Below are 22,940 nucleotides of genomic sequence, written 5' to 3'. Positions count from 1 at the left end.
ATTAGTGTCCTCAGTTCCCAAACGTTTATTGGATGTTGTTAAAAGATAAGGTGATGTAACACTGGTAAACATGACCCTTTTTTGGAATGTGTTGCAGCCATAAAATTGTAATTTAATTTAAATGTAAAAAGTTAATAATTATTTGCTAAAAACAATAAAGTTTATCCGTTTGAACATTAAATATCTTGTCTTTGTAGTGTATTCAATTAAATTTAGGTTGAACATGATTTGCAAATCACTGTATTCCGTTTTTATTTATGTTTAACACAAACTCCCAACTTCATTGGAATTGGGGTTGTACACCGAAAACAATTACTTGTAAATTTGCATCATCATACTGTACATGTGAATGCCACAACATACATATATTGTAATTGCATTAACTATGATGAGATAGTCTATATACACTGCTCACCCCAGTGTTAATTTTCCATTCAAAAAATTATTAGTCTTGTTATGTTGACAATATTAGATTCTGGTCTTTGCAAGAATAGAAAAATGTGAAGCAGTGGGGTATTGACTTCCCAATGGTACAGAATCTTGTACAGGTATTGGATTTCCCAGCCAGAGGCAAGCAGCATACAAATGAAACTTTAATCAGGCTATGTTATTTTTGTTTTGTTTTGTTTGATTCAGGTAAAATGCTTGAAAGAGGGAGACAATGCACAGTCGTTGTCTTCTCCAACCTCAACGATTGGTAAATGCCTGTGGGCATGCGGAATATTGGCCTTGCTGTGTTTCTTCTTTCGGTGGTATATTGAATTTGTTGAAGCATCACGTCCTAGGAGATGCCGTCTCGGCCCAAGGTCTGATATTGATTGGTTCTGGCGAGTGGTGTTTCTAGACCCTTTAAATAAAGCTCTGATTTATATCTCAGCAACAGTGGTTAAATAATTTACTATTACTTACTTCTGACAAATTCTGTTCAATTGCATGGTTTGGTTTTCAAGACAATAAAGTGTACATTTCTGGAATAGTACGTTTGATGTGTGAATAGTCTGTCCATGATAACAGTACTGTGAAGACACAACAATATACACTTTAATATGCTGCTTTTCCTAGAAAAGGAAACAAAAAAGGACAAAGGATCCGTGAGGCTCTTCTGCTCAAGAGTCTACATCTTACATCTACAGAGAGTAGAATAGCATAAGCTTTTTCTAGTCCTGCAATGGGGAGATTACAGGTTTTACAGCAGCAAATTGGATAGTAGCAGCACTCAAGCACATCAATATCAAAGACGTGCATATACAGTGGGTACAGAAAGTATTCAGACCCCCTTAAATTTTTCACTCTTTGTTATATTGCAGGCGGCACGGTGCACGACTGGTTAGCACATCTGCCTCACAATTCTGCATTCCGGGTTTCAAATCCCGGCCCCGCCTGTGTGGAGTTTGCATGTTCTCCCCGTGCCTGCGTGGGTTTTCTCCGGGTACTCCGGGTTTCTCCCACATCCCAAAAACATGCAGGGTAGTTTAATTGAAGACTCTAAATTGCCCGTAGGTGTGAATGTGAGTGCGAGTGGTTGTTTGTTTCTATGTGCCCTGCGATTGGCTGGTGACCAGTTCAGGGTGTACCCCGCCTCTCGCCCGAAGATAGCTGGGATAGGCTCCAGCACTCCCGTGACACTAGTGGAGGCAGCAGTTCATACAGTACACTCCATAAACCTGTCGATTAGTGTGCAGATTGGTGAATGTGGTGCATGCAGCAGACATCAAACAAAAATACCCTCCTGTCCCTACGTCAACAACTTAGCTGCAAATTGGAGTATGTTATCAGAAGCTAATGTAGATAACAGTGTAAGCTAATGCTAATATTTGCTAACACTTTGCTAACAACCTACCACCAAAAACATGCGTGGTAGGTTAATTGAAGACTCTAAATTGCCCGTAGGTGTGAATCTGAGTGCAAATGGTTGTTTGCTTATACAGTATGTGCCGTGTGATTAGCTGTTGAGGGTGTATCCCGCCTCTTGCCTGAAATCAGCTGAGATAAGCCCCAGCACACACCCAGGACCCTAGTGATAATAAGCGGTACGGAAAATGGATGGATGGATGTTACTTCACAAAATTCATAACGGTTCGCTTGCAGACATATTTTCAGAAATAAGCAGACAATACAATATTTACTTAGTGATTAATTTCATACTTGAAGGGTGTTTAGACACTCCAGACACACAACTATTTGTATACAAGTCATTAAAAAGTTAATTTCCTATATGCCTCTCTCAAGATGAAAGATTGCTTGGCCACGGACTCACCATAACACCAATTTAGGAATTTCTCACTGAGAGCAAGTCCAATTGATTTATGTTTGGCTAACCAATTATCAATACAGTATTGTCTGAGGTAAAATTAGGTTGCTTGGCTTTAATTATTTTCATTTATTTGTACTATTCATAAACATGAAGATTTATATTGATAATTTACTCTAGCCTCCTGTAAGGTTGCAATGTCATCATTAGCTGTCACGAGCCACCTAGTAGCTGTGACACACTGCTGGCCCTTTGCTTCTATTTGCTCAACCCAGATAACTGTCTGTGTACATGTCACGTGTACTTGAAAAGGACAAAAAAAACATTGCAGTCCAAAGTAAGACTTCAGTTGCTGAGCTGACACTTCTTGCCACAATCCCAGTGATGTTTTATTGTTTGTCCTTAGAGATTTTATTGATGACACATTTCCATTCCTCTATAGTACAGTAAGTGTCCTCATAGAGCATACACATGAAGACCCAATAGACCCTCTTCTATTGGCCCCTAAAAGCTGTCTGAGATCTTTGTGCCCAATCAGAGGCTGCTGCCTAAATAAGCCTGAGGATTGTCCTTTGTGGGCTGAGTCCACGTGGGACTTCTGGCACTGCGGAGATGCATACGCTGTTTCCATGCGCGTTCCAACCTCCCCCACAGGAAGTGCTGCGTTCCCACCATTCAGGAATAAAAGAGAGGCAGGCAGCAAGCAGCGTCTGCCACGCTGCCCTGCTGGAATGCAGTGTGTCATTGTGTTACAGAAAGGCTGGAGCATGTGTGACACTGATTTCCTCTCGATCACAATTTCTTTCATTTTCAGGACTATCAAAATGACTGAGTGTCACTACACTGCAAATCTCCTTCTTACCAGAATAATGACAGACATTTATTATGACCTTATTAGGTTGTTAGCGAGACACATGCAGCCATATTGACCAGGTGGTAACTCTTAAAGTAGATTCCACCTTAGGAGAGAGCAGCAGTTGCTTTAAATAGAGTAGAAAGACAGTCAGAGAGCACATACTTCCATCAAGTCTAAGAATATGCAAATTAGAGTTGAAACCAAAACAATCTCTTTCCTTAGAAAATGTCGATTTGCTCAGATTTTGAATCAGTTTTCTCCTTAAGAAAAAAATAGAAATAGTAACAGTGAACCCCCATTTATTGTGGTGAGGGATACAGACACTACATAAAAAACACACTTTAGAATATTCCTTAGTAGTATTAGTAGTAATATAATAGTACTACTGAAAATTCCGGGCTAATGCCCCAGTACCCAGCCACTGCAGTCCCATTAAAAGAAAATGAGGTGTCAGCAGGGGCATCTGCCAGGCATAAGGAAACTGCCAAACAAATAATGCGAGTGACTCGCTATGGTGACCCCTGATAGGACAAGCCGAAAGTCACAATCAATGTATTTAAAGGAGGTTCAGACTTCTTCAAGCTGTTTATTTATTATTCCTAGTTGAAGCTTACTGTAAAATGAACACATACAACTAAAGAAAATTCAACATTGTATATTTAAACACCAAAATGTACTATAACAAAAGTCTGCTACCTTAATGCTAACATGCCAGACAAGGGCAATCAAAAATGAGCATAGATATTATGGTACCGTAATTTCTCGTGTATAATGCGCATTTTCCCCCCTAAAAATTGTCAAAAGTCAAGAGTGTACATTATACATAGGTATAGGGGGAAATGGAAAGAACTAAATGTATGCCGCCATCTAGAGGTTATGAAAAAGCTGTACACTTTCATTCCAATATGCCACCGCCACCTACAGGTTATGAAAATGGTGTAGCCTACACTTTCATTCCAATATGACAGGGGTACATGTGACTGCCTATAGGTACAGTTGTGCTCATAAGTTTACATACACTGGCAGAGTTTGTGAAATATTGTTTTTTTAAATACGACTGATGGCTGAACAACAACCATCATTCATTTCTTTATGATTATGTTTTGTATAATGATAATGCTTTTCTGAAATTCTTTATTGAATTTGAATCCCATTACAATAAAATGAAATGTTCTTAGTAACATTTTGGTATTTTTGACTGCTGTGTAAGTGAAAAAAAACTGTTGGTTGTAGTAAATCTTAAAAGGATCCCCTGTGAAAGCGTATATTTACTGATGGAAAAAAAATCCTTAGAAAAAGAAGAAATTAGCAGTGACTCCTGTCTCTATTGTGACACTAAAACAGGATAAATGGTATAGGAAATGGCTGGCTGGATGGATGGGCCTCTGGACTGAAACAGGACTGGCTATTATTGTAAATTAACTGAAAATTGCTGCTAAGGTACTGCTCTTGAACATCATGAGACATGGCATTGTCATAGTCATGCCTTGCTTCTTTACACGCCACATGGATTAAGTTTTATTACTATCTACACTACAGTATCTATTTGGCAGGTGTAGAGGTGTAACCTTGGTGAAACATTATCTGCCTGAAACAATGACTCAATAAGCGAATAGCCTAATTGTGAGTGTGGCAAACACGCAACATAATCTCATTCTGTTCTTGTAAGAGATGCAATTAGACTTGATAGTTAGTGGATTAAGGGTGGTGTTTTTAACTGCGACATTGTGTGTTTTTAATTCTAAAATGTAATAGTTGTATAGTCTGAACCTCCTTTAAATGCATCATCAATATGTTTGTGCCACATACAGTAAGTACCCCCAACTGGTACACTTTCTTTAGTTGCTCAAACAAAGTGTAAAAATATCCCTTAGAATGATTCAAGGATTCCTAACATATTTGACTGAAGTAACTGTGTTTTTCTTCTACACATTTGTTTTAAGACCTAACATTTGTCGTTTTCAGACAAGCACCCTCTGTATTTATTTTTAAAACATGCCTCAAAAACCATTTTTATTCCTTGGTTTTTAACCCAGCTTGATACTCAGCCCTTGTTTTAGTGTCTTATTTATTTTAGTTGTTTCAATCTTTTGTTAGCATTGTATTGTTTCTGAAATTATGTTACGTGTCAGTCTGACTCACAGTCAGACATTTTGACTAAGAATCTTCGATCAGGATTTTCAGAATCAGAATCATCTTTATTTTGCCAAGTATGTCCAAAAAAAACACACAACAAATTTGTCTCCGGTAATTGGAGCTGCACTAGTACGACAACAGACAGTCAATTGACAGAGAATACTTTTGAGCCATAAAGACATTGAGAAAAACAGTCCTTGAGCAATAAAAGGTTGCTCGTAATCTGGTAATGCCGGTAATTATTATTATTTTTTTAATTATTATTTTTTTTTTTTTTACCATTGTGCAAAAAGTATGTGAGTTTCCATTTTTTTCCCTGTGTTGTGTCCACTTACTTTCTCATACATTGCAAAAACATGCATGGTAGTTTATTTGATGATTCTACTATAGGTGTGAATGATTGTGTCTATATGTGCTGTGCAATTGACTGGCGACCAGTCCAGGGTGTGCCCCAGCTCTCGCTTAAAGTCAGCTGGGATAGGCTCCTGCTCACCCATGACCCTGAACAGAGTCAATGGCAGAAAATGGATGGATGGACAACGGTGTTATTTAACATAAGTGCAACGATCTAATTAACTTTGCAATGAAAGAGTGAATTGAAATAAAACTATTCTTTGCTCGTAGCTTTATTTCTCTTAAATTTTCCATTTGTGAATACGTTGTCAGGTAGTATTCTTGTTGGCGTTTCCAGTGGGTGCATGAAAACTATGATGGATCCAAAAAAGGCAACCATTTAGTATTATGATGTTGCCATTGAAAAAGGCTGACTTTTGATTGTGAGGCCATGAGGACGGTTGTGAAATGCACAGTTTTGGCTGGTGTTACACAAAGACTCAAGCTACCAATTTTATCTTGCAGATGAAAATGGTGGAAATGGTATTAATTCATTATCTGAGAGAGCTACCTTGCCGGGACACACTGAGGTAAGATACAGTACATTTCCACAGTCTCACAAGTAAATTATTGTAGTTGTGTGAATTCAGTGAGAGTGTTAACAGAAGGTTTTTGTTTTTTTTTGAGTCATCCCATTGATCTGTCATCAATTATAATGGGGAAAGGTGATCTGTTTTATTCCCAACTTTAATCTTTTATGTAAGAAGATACAGACAAAACAGTGCTGGTACAAACATCTTACGGCAGCACCTGAACATCACAATGCATAAGAAGAATTAAATCATATTGCTCTTCCTCTACACAGCTTGCAGTTACTACCAGGCATATTTTCAGGGAACCTGGAGATTTCACCAATACAGGGATCTTTAAAGGGTCTTAAACAGGTGGCTCACAGCCAGGATCTGGACCCAGATATGGACACTGACATACGCCTTATGTATTATCTTGTAGTTTAAGCAGTGCAATGTTTTGAGGATTAATGGTAATTTTAACCTATGCAGGTTTCCGGCAGCCTCCTATCCATTAAAATACCCTCAAATTGGGACTATAAACTTCTATTCCCCCCCCCCCAGATTTAACCCCATGCAACTTTTTTGTAAGATTTTCTGGATCCTAGGAGGATCATGTTTTTGTCTATTCTAAGCTTCTCTTTAACTCACCGAAATCATGTTTGCTGTACTTAATGCCATGGGTGTTAGGATATAAATGAAAGTGTAATTGCGATTAAGTAGAGGACCACGTCCCCTTGTACTTTTATAGTGGAAGAATAGACAGAATAGCCTTAATGTCACTGTGAGGGGTTTACTTTGTTTCAGCAGATTGTTTATGTGCTTGTGCAGCATATGCTTAGATGGCCTTTTACTGACACGTCGCTCTCATTGCTCTATCACAAGACCTCAGTTATTCAAAGAGTTCTTGTCATTCTCCAACAAGAGGACTCACACAAACTGTTGATACTCAGGCGGGAGCCAGTTGAGAATTATTCATCTTCACTGAAGAGCCTGGTTATTTGACTTCAGCCCTCTAATGAAACATTTCGTCAGTGCTACAATGCAGAATCTTTAATGCTCAAGCGCTATATCACATAAATTTCCACTTGTAACGTAATATCGCTTTTACCAGCAGGTGTGTTAGCGGATGTGGTGCGCTGATCAACAAGCTGGGCGGAGTTTTTAACACTACCTTCACAGTTGTTCCTCCAGTCATGATACAGCAATGACTCGTTTATCGCGGCGGTAAGGTTCAGGACCACCCCCGCAATAGGTGAAATCTGCAAAGTAGCAACCACATTTTTTTAATCAAATTATTTATACATATTTTAAAGCTGTATGAACCTTCCCAGATTTTTATTAAGCTTCCCCACACTCCAATTAACCCCTGCCATACTCTTACATGTTACGGGTTGATAAAATGAATTTAGGACCCCAAATCAGACTGAACACAATTAAGCACTGGTACGAGTTTTTAATAACAAAAGGGGCACGTAACACATGAGAGTACACTGTAAAAGTACAAACAAAACAGCACAATACACGTGAGTATAATGATAAAAGGTACAACTGAGGAGAACGTCAACAGAAGGCTGACGTGAAAACAACTATCTACAGTTACAAGGACAACACCTGGATAAAAACAAAAATCTAATCTAATCTACAAGAGAGAGAAAAAAAAGACAAGGGCAAGCAACTCCACAAAATGTACTTAGAAAGGAACCGGGTAAAATGAAGTAAGCGCAACAAAAGTAGTACACGAAGAAGTCAGGTATACAACAGACCATGGAAGCGAGCAGTGCACTATAATCCGACTTAGTCCTTCTGTTTCTGCTCCAACTCAATACCTAGCTGATTGTCATAGCCATCAGGTGTGCATCAGGGGGCTGAGGAGACTGCAAACCAACAAGAAAAAATACAGCAGACAGGTCAAGAACAGGAACATGACATTAGAAACACTTTCTATACTCTTAAACACCTTTCAAACTCATAAAAATACAGTAATGCACAGTAATAATGTACACTATGTACATTGTATTCCTTGAAATATCTTTTAATGAGTTTTTCTTTTTTTCTTTTATTTGTGTCAATGTTTTAGGCTAGGAAGCATTCATTTTACCCTGTATAAACTCTGTATATGGCCTTTTACTTTGCTTTTTCAGTTTCCTCCAGTCATACATTTGGTATAATAATATGTTCAGCACTGCACTGCGATATATTTAGGACTCTTTCATGTGGTTGTTATACGACATGAACCGTTTGGTTTGGTGTGCAAAAAGCTTTTCACTGATACTACTGCTAACAGAAACAGTACTGCAACATGAAATGAAAATTGCAAAGTACTTAAAACCAAACCAAAATACCAAAGGAAACAATTATTTTTTACAATACATAGTACAGTATTACATTGCATAATATATCAGCAGCACAGAGAATGACATCATGCTGTATCACCATTTGTGTCCTGGCCGGTCCACCAATATTATAGACCACTCAAGGAGGATATCGGGGGTAAGACAGATCCACCGTGCTATCTAAATGACTCTTACGCCAAGATCACACTACAGGATTTTAATGGCCCGATTAGCTATCGCGCCCAATTTCCCGGATCGGACCCGACATATTTTGTCGGGAACGATAAAACTTCTTGTAGTGTGACGTAATCCACGACCCGCGATTTGACCCTACGATAGCTCTATGACACCAAAATGAAAAGTGTAGCATGTTTTTTTTTTTTTTTTTTTTTTTTTTTTTTTTTTTTCATATCTTCCATGTAGTGGCAAATGCAGCCCTATGGGGGGCACAAGTCAGTGCAAACTGTAGGCCGGTCCCAAGCCCGGATAAATGCAGAGGGTTGCGTCAGGAAGGGCATCCGGCTTAAAACCTTGCCAAACAAATATGAGCGTTCATCCAAAGAATTCCATACCGGATCGGTCGTGGCCCGGGTTAACAACGTTAACTGCAGGGCGCTGTTGGAAATCCAGCTACTGTGGGTCGAAGTCAAAGTCAAAGAAGAAGAAGAAGAAGAGGTGGAAAGCGGGTTCTTCGGCAGAAAGAGAAGAGGAAAACACAGAGCCTAGAACTGAATGTGGGGACTTTGAATGTTGGGACTATGACAGGAAAATCTCGGGAGTTGGTTGACATGATGATTAGGAGAAAGGTTGATATATTGTGTGTCCAGGAGACCAGGTGGAAAGGCAGTAAGGCTAGAAGTTTAGGGGCAGGGTTTAAATTATTTTACCATGGTGTAGATGGGAAGAGAAATGGAGTCGGGGTTATTTTAAAAGAAGAGTTGGCTAAGAATGTCTTGGAGGTGAAAAGAGTATCAGATCGAGTGATGAGGCTGAAATTTGAAATTGAGGGTGTTATGTGTAATGTGATTAGTGGCTATGCCCCACAGGTAGGATGTGACCTAGAGGTGAAAGAGAAATTCTGGAAGGAGCTAGATGATGTAGTTCTGAGCATCCCAGACAGAGAGAGAGTCGTAATTGGTGCAGATTGTAATGGACATGTTGGTGAAGGTAATAAGGGTGATGAAGAAGTGATGGGTAAGTACGGTATCCAGGAAAGGAACTTGGAGGGACAGATGGTGGTAGACTTTGCAACAAGGATGCAAATGGCTGTAGTGAACACTTTTTTCCAGAAGAGGCACGAACATAGGGTGACCTACAAGAGCGGAGGTAGAAGCACACAGGTGGCTTACATCTTGTGCAGACGATGTAATCTGAAGGAGGTTACCAACTGTAAGGTAGTGGTAGGGGAGAGTGTGGCTAGACAGCATAGGATGGTGGTGTGTAAGATGACTCTGGTGGTGGGGAGGAAAATTAGGAAGACAAAGGCAGAGAAGAGAACCATGTGGTGGAAGCTGAGACAGGACGAGTCTTGTGCAGCTTTTCGGGAAGAGGTGATACAGGCTCTCGGTGGACGGGAAGAGCTTCCAGAAGACTGGACCACTGCAGCCAAGGTGATCAGAGAAGCAGGCAGGAGAGTACTTGGTGTATCTTCTGGCAGGAAAGGAGAGAAGGAGACTTGGTGGTGGAACCTCACAGTACAGGAAATCATACAAGGAAAACGGTTAGCTAAGAAGAAGTGGGACACTGAGAGGACCGAGGAGAGGCGAAAGGAATACATTGAGATGCGACACAGGGCAAAGGTAGAGGTGGCAAAGGCAAAACAAGAGGCATATGATGACATGTATGGCAGGTTGGACACTAAAGGAGAAAAGGATCTATACAGGCTGGCCAGACAGAGGGATAGAGATGGGAAGGATGTGCAGCAGGTTAGGGTGATTAAGGATAGAGATGGAAATATGTTGACTGGTGCCAGCAGTGTGCTAGGTAGATGGAAAGAATACTTCGAGGAGTTGATGAATGAGGAAAATGATAGAGAAGGGAGAGTAGAAGAGGCAAGTGTGGTGGACCAGGAAGTGGCAATGATTAGTAAGGGGGAAGTTAGAAAGGCATTAAAGAGAATGAAAAATGGAAAGGCAGTTGGTCCTGATGACATTCCTGTGGAGGTATGGAAGCATCTAGGAGAGGTGGCTGTGGAGTTTTTGACCAGCTTGTTCAATAGAATTCTAGTGCGTGAGAAGATGCCTGAGGAATGGAGGAAAAGTGTACTGGTGCCCATTTTTAAGAACAAAGGTGATGTGCAGAGCTGTGGCAACTATAGAGGAATAAAGTTGATGAGCCACACAATGAAGTTATGGGAAAGAGTAGTGGAGGCTAGACTCAGGACAGAAGTGAGTATTTGCGAGCAACAGTATGGTTTCATGCCTAGAAAGAGTACCACAGATGCATTATTTGCCTTGAGGATGTTGATGGAAAAGTACAGAGAAGGTCAGAAGGAGCTACATTGTGTCTTTGTAGATCTAGAGAAAGCCTATGACAGAGTACCCAGAGAGGAACTGTGGTACTGCATGCGGAAGTCTGGAGTGGCAGAGAAGTATGTTAGAATAATACAGGACATGTACGAGGGCAGCAGAACAGCGGTGAGGTGTGCTGTCGGTGTGACAGAAGAATTTAAGGTGGACGTGGGACTGCATCAGGGATCAGCCCTGAGCCCCTTCCTTTTTGCAGTGGTGATGGATAGGCTGACAGATGAGGTTAGACTGGAATCCCCGTGGACCATGATGTTTGCAGATGACATTGTGATCTGCAGTGAAAGCAGGGAGCAGCTGGAGGAACAGTTAGAAAGATGGAGGCATGCACTGGAAAGAAGAGGAATGAAGATTAGCCGAAGTAAAACAGAATATATGTGCATGAATGAGAGGGGTGGTGGGGGAAGAATGAGGCTACAGGGAGAAGAGATGGCAAGGGTAGAGGACTTTAAATACTTGGGGTCAACCGTCCAGAGCAATGGTGAGTGTGGTCAGGAAGTGAAGAAACGGGTCCAAGCAGTTTGGAACGGGTGGAGGAAGGTGTCAGGTGTGTTATGTGACAGAAGAGTCTCTGCTAGGATGAAGGGCAAAGTTTATAAAACAGTGGTGAGGCCAGCCATGATGTACGGATTAGAGACAGTGGCACTGAAGAGAAAACAGGAAGCAGAGCTGGAGGTGGCGGAAATGAAGATGTTGAGGTTCGCTCTCGGAGTGACCAGGTTGGATAAAATTAGAAATGAGCTCATCAGAGGGACAGCCAAGGTTCGATGTTTTGGAGACAAAGTTAGAGAGAGCAGACTTCAATGGTTTGGACACGTCCAGAGGAGAGAGAGTGAGTATATTGGTAGAAGGATGATGAGGATGGAGCTGCCAGGCAAGAGAGCTAGAGGAAGACCAAAGAGAAGGTTGATGGATGTCGTGAGGGAAGACATGATGGCAGTTGGTGTTCGAGAGGAGGATGCAGGAGATAGGCTCTCATGGAAAAGGATGACACGCTGTGGCGACCCCTAACGGGACAAGCCGAAAGGAAAAGAAGAAGATCTTCCATGTAGTGGCACATATTAACAACAGCTATGACGTCGACCAATAGGAATGCGTTACATACTTGGGCTTCATTGTCAACATTTATTCATGAACCAATGTTTACTGATGCTTTAGAGCGTAATTGGACACAACACCGGTATGTTTATGTACAAATGTGAGTGCTAGCACTAGCTTGCTAGGCTACGTAACATTATGTTGCCTGCTTGCGAGCCGTATCGTATTAAAAATATGTGAACATACCTCAAGGTCTTCTTGAACGGACAGCCCACTCCGAGCACCGGTGACGACATGTTTTTCCTCTTTTTGTTCTTCTTCCCCCAAACACAATACAATACCTTGGGGTCATCCATTGTTGACTGGGGACACGTATTCTGGTCCCGCCACCCCCGACAGTGTTTGATTTGACAAGATAAAGCCCAGTAATCGCAAAAGACGGGATACAGCAGTATCGTAATAAATGTCGTGTAGGGTTGCCAGTGGTTTTCCAAGATATATAGGTATATGACCTTCTATGAATAAAGCCTATATTTAATTTTCTTCATAATATACATTTGAGTAAGTATTCTTCTTCATTAGTTCCAGGCCAGTGGAAACGCTAACCGAGATTTCCTTTTCCCGTTGTTTATCTCATAGACAGAGAAACTGCAACCAAACAAAGACACAGTCTTCTTCAGGGATGGTGTGCGAAGGATCGACTTTGTGTTGTCTTACGTGGATGACAAAGATGGAGAGAAGAAACAGGTAATAGAGCCCAATTTCATACTGCACTCCTTCTCAATTGGCACTTCAGAGGCGTAGCAGTAGTCTGGATTTATTCACCTGTGCCTTTCATACAGAACTCACAGACAAGTGCCATTGCCAGGTCGGAAGTGCGACTATTCACATAGTTGATGCAGCTTTCCCTATTAACATAATTAGATACAGTATGCGAGCATGTTAGTGGGACAGTGACAACAGTTTTCAGCACAAAGGGCCGTAGACAGTGAATTTCAGGTGGTAAACTTTACACTGGCGGTGGTCTGCCTCTGTTATATGCCTCTGCGCCAGAAACCGGCAAATTCGACCTCACCCCATCCCACATCAGTACCTTTCATACAGGTCAGCGAACCGGGAAAGGCTTTGAAAATGCTGCCTTGGATGGCCAGCGTGAAAGGGGCTAGGAAAGGGACAAGCTGCCATCAGTTGACTACTCATCATTTGACTGTGACAAAGTGTGCTACTTTCAGTTTTATTACACAATCCAGAAGAGGAATACTTGACACCACAAATAGGAAGTGATGATAGTAAGCTTTTTTACATTGATGTGAAACTTAAAACTATTATGAAAAATTAGTTATACTCTCAATTGTGCATGGTATGGCTCTTTAATAGGTAATTGTTTAAAACCCATAAAAAGAAATCAGTCACATGCCTACACAACTAGCACCGATTATTGGAAAAGAGAGCATTTCACAAAATCAGCACCAATGTAATAATTCTTCTTGTCACATTTCTTTTATACAGACATGAAGTTGGAGAAATGCTTCCAGGAAATGTTGCAAAGTTGTTTTGCAAAGAATCACGAAAGCTACTTTTCGACAAGTTCTAATTTAGACTGCGCTTCCAGCAACTGGGGCCGATTAATACTCAGTTTGGCTATTAGCAAAAACTTTTTTTTACCTTTCCAGTTGCTGCTTGAGGGCCTGCGCCCAACAAATGTGTTGTTTGCCTTTGCACCACCCCCAACCTTGTGCTCAGAGTGCCGTGGCGTGTAGATTACTGAAGTGGGCTCTGGCACGTCCACACTCTGTGAGCCTCAACCGATTATTTAAAACAAGAGCTGTAAATATTACATTGAAATGTTCAGTGTTGGACGATAATGGACAACTGCTTTCTTTCCTGCAACTATACTTTTCTCCCCTTCTTGATTTTTGTGGTCGCTGAGAAAGAGACAGCTGTTTAATGTGAAGGTTTTCATAATGTCTTACCAAACAGAAGACCACGGTGAAGATGCAGTTTTGTGATAACTTTCACCAGGTGGACAGAAGTACAACCCCAAATGAATAATAATGTTGCTCAATAACTGCTGGATTTGAAACTAAGGAAATTGTAACCTTGCATGGTCATCAGTATCAGCCATGTTACCTCTCAACTTGTTTGTACTGCCCCCCAGTGGAGTAAATGTTAATCATTGCTTTTTTGTGACCAGTTTCAATCACTATCAGTACTATCTTTTGTTGTTGCTAATTTTGTTGACCTTTGTCACCATCGTAAGGCTGCCTCATTCGTTCCTTCCTTTCTTTATTAAGTACGATTGCAAAAGTTGGAAATACCTGACTGGAAAGAACTACAACCAAAGCTGAATGACAAAGGAGAAAAGAAAGATGTGTTTAGGCAAGACTGGAGCTTGTTCTGCTTTCATACTTGTGATTTTTGTGTGTGTGTTTTTGTCCTTAGGAGAGGAGGAGGGAGTTTGAGGCCAACCTTGAGAAAGCTGGATTGGAGCTGGAGACAGAAGATAAAGCTGTAAGAAACCTTAACACAGAGCACTTGCACCATCTAGAGGAGAATTTGAAGTGACACAAGATATTAGTGGAAAAGGTCTTAAAGGGGAGGAGGCGCCATAAAACACATAATAGCACCAAACTGATGGATTAGCCACTGATTTGTTTGTGGTTTGCTGAACAAACGCACAAAAATATGCTCTGTATCTCCTCCCTCATCTATTCTTACATCAGGACTCCAAAGACCAGAAGACATACTTCCTGAAGATCCACGCTCCATGGGATGTTCTGGCCACTTACGCAGACGTCTTGAAGATAAAGGTTCCCTTCAAAGCCAGCGATATCCCCCACGGCCAGGACGTTCCTCTGGAGTGGCTCTCACAACCTTTCCGCTTGCCAGAGCACATTATGCACCCTCAACCTGATTATTTTACTTACCCCTTTGACAAAGGCAAGACTGACTTCTTCCTCATTAATGATAAGGATACTTTCTTCCCGCCATCCACTAGAAACAGAATTGTGAGTGTTCCTAGCTTTGAAGTTTATTTTATATGTTTTTTTTACTTGTAAAACGAGTTGACTAATTTTACGCATTTACTTTATTTGTGGAAAACATAGTTTGAATCTTTTCATTTCACAGGTGTTCTACATCTTAGCTCGATGTCCGTATTACAAAGATGGACGACAAGACAAAGACAAGACAGGAATCAAGCGATTGCTCAGCAACGGGACATACACAGCAGCATTCCCACTTCATGATGTAAGTTACGACGATATGTAAAAACTGACATGAACAGACGAGAAGGAAAACATTATTTTTTTTAAGAACACAATATTAACTTTCCGCATTCTTCCTTTTCCTTATAAAAAAGCATGCCTCTGTTCCTTTCAGTGCTGTTACTGGAAGAGGGCAAGAAATGCCGAATGTGAGAGTGAGCGCTACAATTTGTACACGCACTGGGCCAGGTTTCTCTGCTTTTACAAAGAGCAGCCGCTTAACCTCATCAGGTATGAGAAGAGAAGAAGATACATTTTCAGTTTCTTTACACTTGAATTAGAAAGTTCCCCTTGAAGTCAGACAAGTTGTTGAAATGAAACTGTGCTCCCAGGAAATACTACGGGGAAAAGATCGGGATTTACTTTGCATGGCTGGGATTCTACACGGAGATGTTATTCTTTGCCGCTGTCATGGGCTTTATATGTTTCACCTACGGAGTGCTTAGCTATGACGACAACATATCCAGGTTGGTAGGCGAAAAGAAAGTGCACTCTCATTGCTCCCAAATTGTGATCTTGTTGAATCTATCGTTGTGTGTGGTGGCTACTGGATTTCGTACAACACATTACATTACATTTGTTTGTTCCGCCCCCAAACTGTTTACTACTCACAGCTAAATCCAAATCACATAGTAAATACTGACACTTGGTTGTTAAATTTCTTTGACTTTCTCCTTTCTCTTCCATTAGCAAAGAAATTTGTGATGCTAATATTGGGGGCAGAATTGTGATGTGTCCATTGTGTGACAAAAAGTGCTCTTTCTGGAAGCTCAACTCGACGTGTCTCTCATCTTGGGTAACGTAATCCTACTTTGACACTTCCTTTTCCATGATAATTTACAGTCTGTGAGGAATTAAACATACCTGCTGAGTCAGCGACATGACACTGTGTCCAAGTTCATTGTGTCGCTTCCTGTATTGCTCTAATGAATTGCTCTCATTTGATGTTTTCTCTCCCAGCAATCCCATCTGTTTGACAATGAGGGAACTGTGTTCTTTGCCATATTCATGGGGATTTGGGGTGAGTAACACACAATGCTGTTTTCGTTGTGAATAACCTCAGTCTGACCCCATCCCTCCCACCTGGAGGACAGATTTTCACTGTGTAGTCTTTCATACTTAAGCATCAGACAAACCATGTGCTTCTTGAGGCCAGATCAACTTGCCAGTAAGATTATGTTACACTGTCGGGTTTCATGTCTAACCGAGCACAGTGCAGGGTTTTGTCATTCTCTGAGGGCTCTGACCAACACCTTGCAACGGGTTTTCTTATGATGATTTTTGGAAGAACAATGCTGTACGTCACAGCATTAGACTTACCAAGTAAATCTGAATTCACTACACACTCAAAAAGACAAAAGAAAAAAGGGGTTTTCGATTTACCGGTGAAACTTCAGGATGATTAACTATAGCCTTTAGAGGTGAGCTTAATTTGTTCAGTGTTTCAACACTTTTTGCTGGCTGTTCTCCAACAAGGACCTGAATGGCAAAATTTGCAAGATGTGTTTGATCCATGAATGGTATAATCAATGTCTTAGTTAACCAACCACGCATGTTTTTCGGATGTTGGAGAAAACCGGAGTACCCACCGAAAACCCACGCAGACACGCTGAGAACATGCAAACTCCACACAGGGGAGGCCGGATTTGAACCCGGGTCCTCAAAAGGCCATCCATCTATCCATCCATTTTCTGAGCCGCTTCTCCTCACTCGGGTTGCAGGCGTGCTGGAGCCTATACCAGCTATCTTCGGGTGGGAGGCGAGGTACACCCCAAAGCGGTCGCCAGCCAATCGCAGGGCACATAGAAACAAACAACCATTCACACTCACATACACACCTACGGACAATTTAGAGTCTTCAATCAACCTACCACGCATGTTTTTGGGATGTGGGAGGAAACCGGAGTGCCCGGAGAAAACCCACGCGGGCACGCTGAGAACATGCAAACTCCACACAGGGGAGGCCGGATTTGAACCCAGGTCCTCAAAAGGCCATGCATGCAAATCATTCGCCTTTGGGGAGCGACTTATATTCCGGAGCGATTTACATGTGAAATTATTAACACATTATTATATAATTTCACATGTTATTTTCACACTGGCAAGTACATACAGTATAACATGATAAGCATTAGTGAGCTGAATGGTAGTTAGCGTTCTTGAGCTAAAATGGTAATTACTAGTCTGCTAACGCTAATCGCGATTGCTAACTGTTGAGCATTTTGCTGTCTCAAATTCTGTACACCAAATTTATACCATATAATCAGCACCAACATATGTAGTTTAAGGACTGAAGTCCATCCCTCATAAATGAGAATAAAATGCATGTTAGTCGTTAAAAAATTTAAAAAAAAAATTTGTTTGGAGGGCGGCACGGTGAAATACTGGTTAGCACATCTGCCTCACAGTTCTGAGGACCGGGGTTCAAATCCCAGCCAAGCCTGTGTGGAGTTGGCATGTTCTCCCCATGGGTAGAACATGGGTACTCCAGTTTCCTCCCACATCCCAAAATCATGAATGGTATATATATATATATATATATATATATATATATACATATACATATATATATATATACACCCGCTGGATATATCTAGGCTTCTCACGATCATAAGAACTTTACAATCAAAGAAAAACTATCAATGTGCCATCGTGCGGCTTGTGTATGCAAGTTCTTGTGTTGTAAACGTAAACTGAACGCACCCTGTGTATTGTGCAGCAATCATGTAACATACTGTATTTTCTTCTACCCTCCCTGAGCGTACTTTAAGATGTTAAATGACACACCCCAGTTGGAGTTTACTGTAAAACTAAAGGCACAACAACAAAAATTAAACACATTATATATTTAAATAGGGCGGCACGGTGGCCGACTGGTTAGAGCGTCAGCCTCACAGTTCTGAGGACCCGGGTTCCATCCCCGGCCCCGCCTGTGTGGAGTTTGCATGTTCTTCCTTTGCCTGCGTGGGTTTTCTCCGGGCACTCCGGTTTCCTCCCACATCCCAAAAACATGCATTAATTGGAGACTCTAAATTGCCCGTAGGCATGACTGTGAGTGCGAATGGTTGTTTGTTTCTATGTGCCCTGCGATTGGCTGGCAACCAGTTCAGGGTGTACCGCGCCTCCTGCCCGATGACAGCTGGGATAGGCTCCAGCACGCCCTTGACCCTAGTGAGGAGAAGCGGCTCAGAAAATGGATGGTAAAATACAAGTCACACATCGTTTGACAGGCTAACTAAAATTAGCATTCGATCACGGGAGGGGTTTTCCTTCAAATAACGAATATTCACACACAAACGCTGTAGTAACACATACAGACATATAATATATATTCCTAATCTGTGAATCTAATTAGTTTAATTAATATAGTATAATATTGTGACTTTCTTCCTCTTCTTGCTTTTTTTTTTTTTTTTTTTAAGCATACAGTAAATGTGTAGCTCCGTGCATGCACCACACTGCCCCTAAGAGGCCAAGGCAAACCTCCAGTCGCAGTTTCTGGCAGGGCGGATTTTTGCGTAAAACCCCGGAAAATTCCATGCGCTGTTTCCCAGAATTCCTCGCTCTAGTTAAAATTACTATATCATGTTTTGACTGCATTTAATGCATGTTTAATGTGTTATTTTGTACAGACAGGGTTTAATAGTTAACATAGTGTCATTTTTAGTAGTGTTTAGTTAAATTGGTGTAGTTTAGTTTAGCAATCTGTCACACTTATTCAGAATGGCCTCTTCATACCTCTTGCAGGCCATGCGTTTTTAGAATGTTAGGTGGGCCATGGGTTGTGTAAGTCACAAAACGTGTGATTACATCATAGTTCCCTACAAGAATTGATAAGAGAACTGACTTGGAAATTTGGGGAACAATTCTGTTAACTTTAGAACCGGTTCTCAACAGGAACCGTTCTTGGATTCCCATCCCTAGTAATCAGTCCAGGGTGTAACACAAAACAGTACATTGTTGTTTTTGTGAAGAAAACAATTTTTACTTTGAGGTGACTGAAATTCAAAACATCAATGTACTTTTCAGTTACTCTCTTTTTGGAGTTCTGGAAGCGGCGTCAGGCACGGCTGGAGTATGAGTGGGATTTGGTGGACTTTGAAGAGGAACAGCAACAGCTTCAAATTCGGCCTGAGTTTGAAATTAGATGTACAAACAGGAGACTCAACAAGATCACTCAGGTGCACCAGTACCCTCTTTTGACCCATGACAACAGTTATACACAAACCAATTACATCAATATACAGTATACATATGAATTAACTCAAAATCATCACCCAGGAAATGGAGCCATATCTTCCTGTCACCAGCAAGTGTGCTCGCTTCTGCCTCTCCGGAACCACAGTCATCTTATGGGTATTTGGATGCTTGATGTCAACAGTTTCACAATGGGCCATGCCACATCACACACCCCTGATAGCAGACTGTGTTTGTGTGTTCTCCACAGATTTCTCTGATCCTGGCCTGTATTATTGGGGTCATAGTGTACAGGCTTGCTGTGTACGCTGCCTTTGCAAGTATTATTAAAGACCCCATGAGGAAGATCCAGGTGGTGGGCAGGTTCATCACACCACAATTGGCTACCTCTGCGACCGCCTCCTGCATCAACTTTGTCATCATCATGATCCTCAACTTCTTCTATGAGAGAGTGGCTGTCTGGATTACTGATATGGGTACATTTTACCTTATGATACTGCCTAAACATTTGATATTTATTTGATTTATCATCTATTCTCCAACCGTGTGCTTCTACCAGAGATCCCAAAGACCCATCTGGAGTATGAGAACAGGCTCACCATGAAGATGTTTCTCTTCCAGTTTGTCAACTATTACTCCTCTTGCTTCTATGTGGCTTTCTTTAAGGGCAAATTTGTGGGTTTTCCTGGTAAATACTCATACATGTTTGGGAAGTGGAGCAAATTGAGGAACGAAGAGGTGTGCATCACTAGCTTTGAAAACCAAATGTATTTTTCTTTAATAAAACTGTTCCATTTGTTTTTAAATGTCATGCTCTACAAGTTTACAGCAGCCAGTTGGAAATCAGATTCATCTATGCAAACTTCTTGCTATTCTAGTGTGACCCTGGAGGCTGTCTTATAGAGCTGACTACACAATTGGTGATTGTCATGGCTGGAAAACAACTGTGGGGGAACATCCAGGAAGCCCTGCTGCCGTGAGTCCATTAAATTTTAATTCTCTAATTTATTTTCATGTTGCATTACAGTGGACCCCCGCTGTTCACAGGGAATAGGGACCGGGCCCTACTGTGAATAGCAAAAAGCCGTAAATAATTGACGGATATTATAATTGCATTAATCCATCCATCCATTTTCTGTACCGGTAATCCTCACAAGGGTTGCGGGCACGCGGGAGCCGATCCCAGCTATCTTCGGGTGAGAGGCGGGGTACACCTTGAACTGGTCGCCAGCCAATCGCAGGGCACATATGAACAAACAACCATTCACACTCACATTCACACCTAGGGGCAATTTAGAGACCTCAATTAACCTACCATGCATGTTTTTGGGATGTGGGAGGAAACCGGAGTGCCCGGAGATAACCCACGCAGGCACGGGGAGAACATGCAAACTCCACACAGGCGGGGCGGGGCCGGGTATTGAACCCCAGTCCTCAGAACTGTGATGCAGACGCTCTAACCAGTCATCCACCATGCCACCGATTTGATTATTACACATTTTTAATCAAGAAACTGATGTTGATCTTGGTTTTAAAAAGGAAAAATGTGGTCACACCCCATGCCATAACTTGTTTTGTCCCAGATGAGCTGTCAGAGCATCTGCTGCGTATATTTTATTTCCAGGCTCCAAAGTGAGTTTGACACCAATGCATTAGGGGGACAGCACACTGTATGCAGAGCTGTCAAACGTTACGGAACATTCGTATTTTGTTCCGGAAATCACTGACCGTTGACTTGTTGCGGCCGTAACAGATTGTTCCGGATATTGGGAAAAACATTTCAGTGTCCGACATTACTGCTGCATCCCCAACAGCTGCTTGGTGCACGCTATTTTTAAAGATCTCTTTGTGTCCGGTGTCAACGCATTGTAAGTCACTGATCATCGCCTCCATGGTTGCGAATAAGCTACACTTCTTACAATGCTTCTTACAAAAGTTTCACAAAGGGAGGAGGGGGAGTGGCTAGGCGAAGACGATGTCAAAGCCATGCTAGTTGCTAAGATATCGTTACATGCAGTCGCAAAACGTCGAGATAAGTGATTTGGTGATACAGTACAATTATCACATAGGTTTGGCTGGAACCACATTTTCGCAGAGATTAAATAACTTTGAACAACAAAATAACAGGCCAATTAATATGTGTTAAGAGATATAAATGTAAAATAATACACGTCCACACAGGAGACAGCGTCTGAACCGGAAATTAATTAGTACGTCACTGCATACGTCACTTCACAACGTGGGCAGGTTAAAAGTATATTATTATTATTAATAAAAAATTGTGTAAGACATCCTTTATTCGTATCATACTGGGGAAATTTGCATAATTTTAGCAGCAATTGTGGATAGAGGAAATAGAAATATCTAATATACAGTGGGTACGGAAAGTATTCAGACCCCCTTAAATTTTTCACTCTTTCTTATATAGCAGCCATTTGCTAAAATCATTTAAGTTATTTTTTTTCCCTCATTAATGTACACACAGCACTCCATATTGACAGAAATAACGGAATTGTTGAAATCTTTGCAGATTTATTAAAAAAAGAAAACTGAAATACCATAAGTATTCAGACCCTTTGCACAGTATTTACGAGATGCACCGTTTTGCTGGAACCACATTTTCGCAGAGATTAAATAACTTTGAACAACAAAATAACAGGCCAATTAATATGTGTTAAGAGATATAAATGTAAAATAATACACGTCCACACAGGAGACAGCGTCTGAACCGGAAATTAATTAGTACGTCACTGATTTATTAAAAAAAGAAAACTGAAATACCATAAGTATTCAGACCCTTTGCACAGTATTTACGAGATGCACCGTTTTGAGCTAATACAGCCATGATTCTTTTTATGAATGATGCAACAAGTTTTTCACACCTGGATTTGGGGATCCTCTGCCATTCCTCCTTGCACATCCTCTCCAGTGGATGGTGAACGTTGGTGGGCAGCCATTTTCAGGTCTCTCCAGAGATGTTCAACTGGGTTTAAGTCAGGGCTCTGGCTGGGCCACTCAAGAACAGTCACAGAGTTTTTCTGAAGCCACTCCTTCGGTATTTTAGCTGCGTGCTTAGGCTCATTGTCTTTTTTGAAGGTGAACCTTCGGCCCAGTCTGAGGTTCTGAGCACTCTGGAGAAGGTTTTTGTCCAGGATATCCCTGTACTTGGCCGCATTCATCGTTTCTTAGATTGCAACAAGTGTCCCTGTTCCTGCAGCTGAAAAACACCCCCACAGCATGATGCTGCCACCACCATGCTTCACTGTTGGGACTGTATTGGACAGGTGATGAGCAGTGCCTGATTTTCTCCACACACACCGCTTAGAATTCAGGCCAACATTTTCTCTGTTGGTCTCATCAGACCAGAGAGTCTTATTTCTCACCATCTTGGACTCCTTGAGGTGTTTTTTAGCAAACTCCATGCGGGCTTTCA

General features: G+C 41.4%; 1 protein-coding gene across 2 annotated transcripts in view; it reads left to right on the top strand.

The window, feature by feature from the left end:
- The window catches only part of ano5b (anoctamin 5b), a 42,194-nt gene that overhangs the window by 13,300 nt on the left and 5,954 nt on the right, over positions 1 to 22,940 (top strand). For both annotated transcript variants that reach the window (XM_061758987.1, XM_061758994.1), the window contains 14 exons: positions 6,102 to 6,166; positions 12,684 to 12,791; positions 14,487 to 14,555; positions 14,768 to 15,052; positions 15,174 to 15,293; positions 15,426 to 15,541; positions 15,643 to 15,777; positions 16,001 to 16,106; positions 16,271 to 16,331; positions 19,340 to 19,491; positions 19,592 to 19,666; positions 19,758 to 19,983; positions 20,067 to 20,245; positions 20,386 to 20,483. In XM_061758987.1, the coding sequence (XP_061614971.1) occupies positions 6,102 to 6,166; positions 12,684 to 12,791; positions 14,487 to 14,555; positions 14,768 to 15,052; positions 15,174 to 15,293; positions 15,426 to 15,541; positions 15,643 to 15,777; positions 16,001 to 16,106; positions 16,271 to 16,331; positions 19,340 to 19,491; positions 19,592 to 19,666; positions 19,758 to 19,983; positions 20,067 to 20,245; positions 20,386 to 20,483 (1,795 nt within the window). The remainder of the gene's footprint in view (positions 1 to 6,101; positions 6,167 to 12,683; positions 12,792 to 14,486; positions 14,556 to 14,767; positions 15,053 to 15,173; positions 15,294 to 15,425; positions 15,542 to 15,642; positions 15,778 to 16,000; positions 16,107 to 16,270; positions 16,332 to 19,339; positions 19,492 to 19,591; positions 19,667 to 19,757; positions 19,984 to 20,066; positions 20,246 to 20,385; positions 20,484 to 22,940) is intronic.

Source organism: Phyllopteryx taeniolatus, chromosome 2 (assembly GCF_024500385.1).
Source record: "Phyllopteryx taeniolatus isolate TA_2022b chromosome 2, UOR_Ptae_1.2, whole genome shotgun sequence".
Lineage (NCBI taxonomy): Eukaryota > Metazoa > Chordata > Actinopteri > Syngnathiformes > Syngnathidae > Phyllopteryx > Phyllopteryx taeniolatus.
This window is presented reverse-complemented; position numbering and strand designations above follow the sequence as displayed.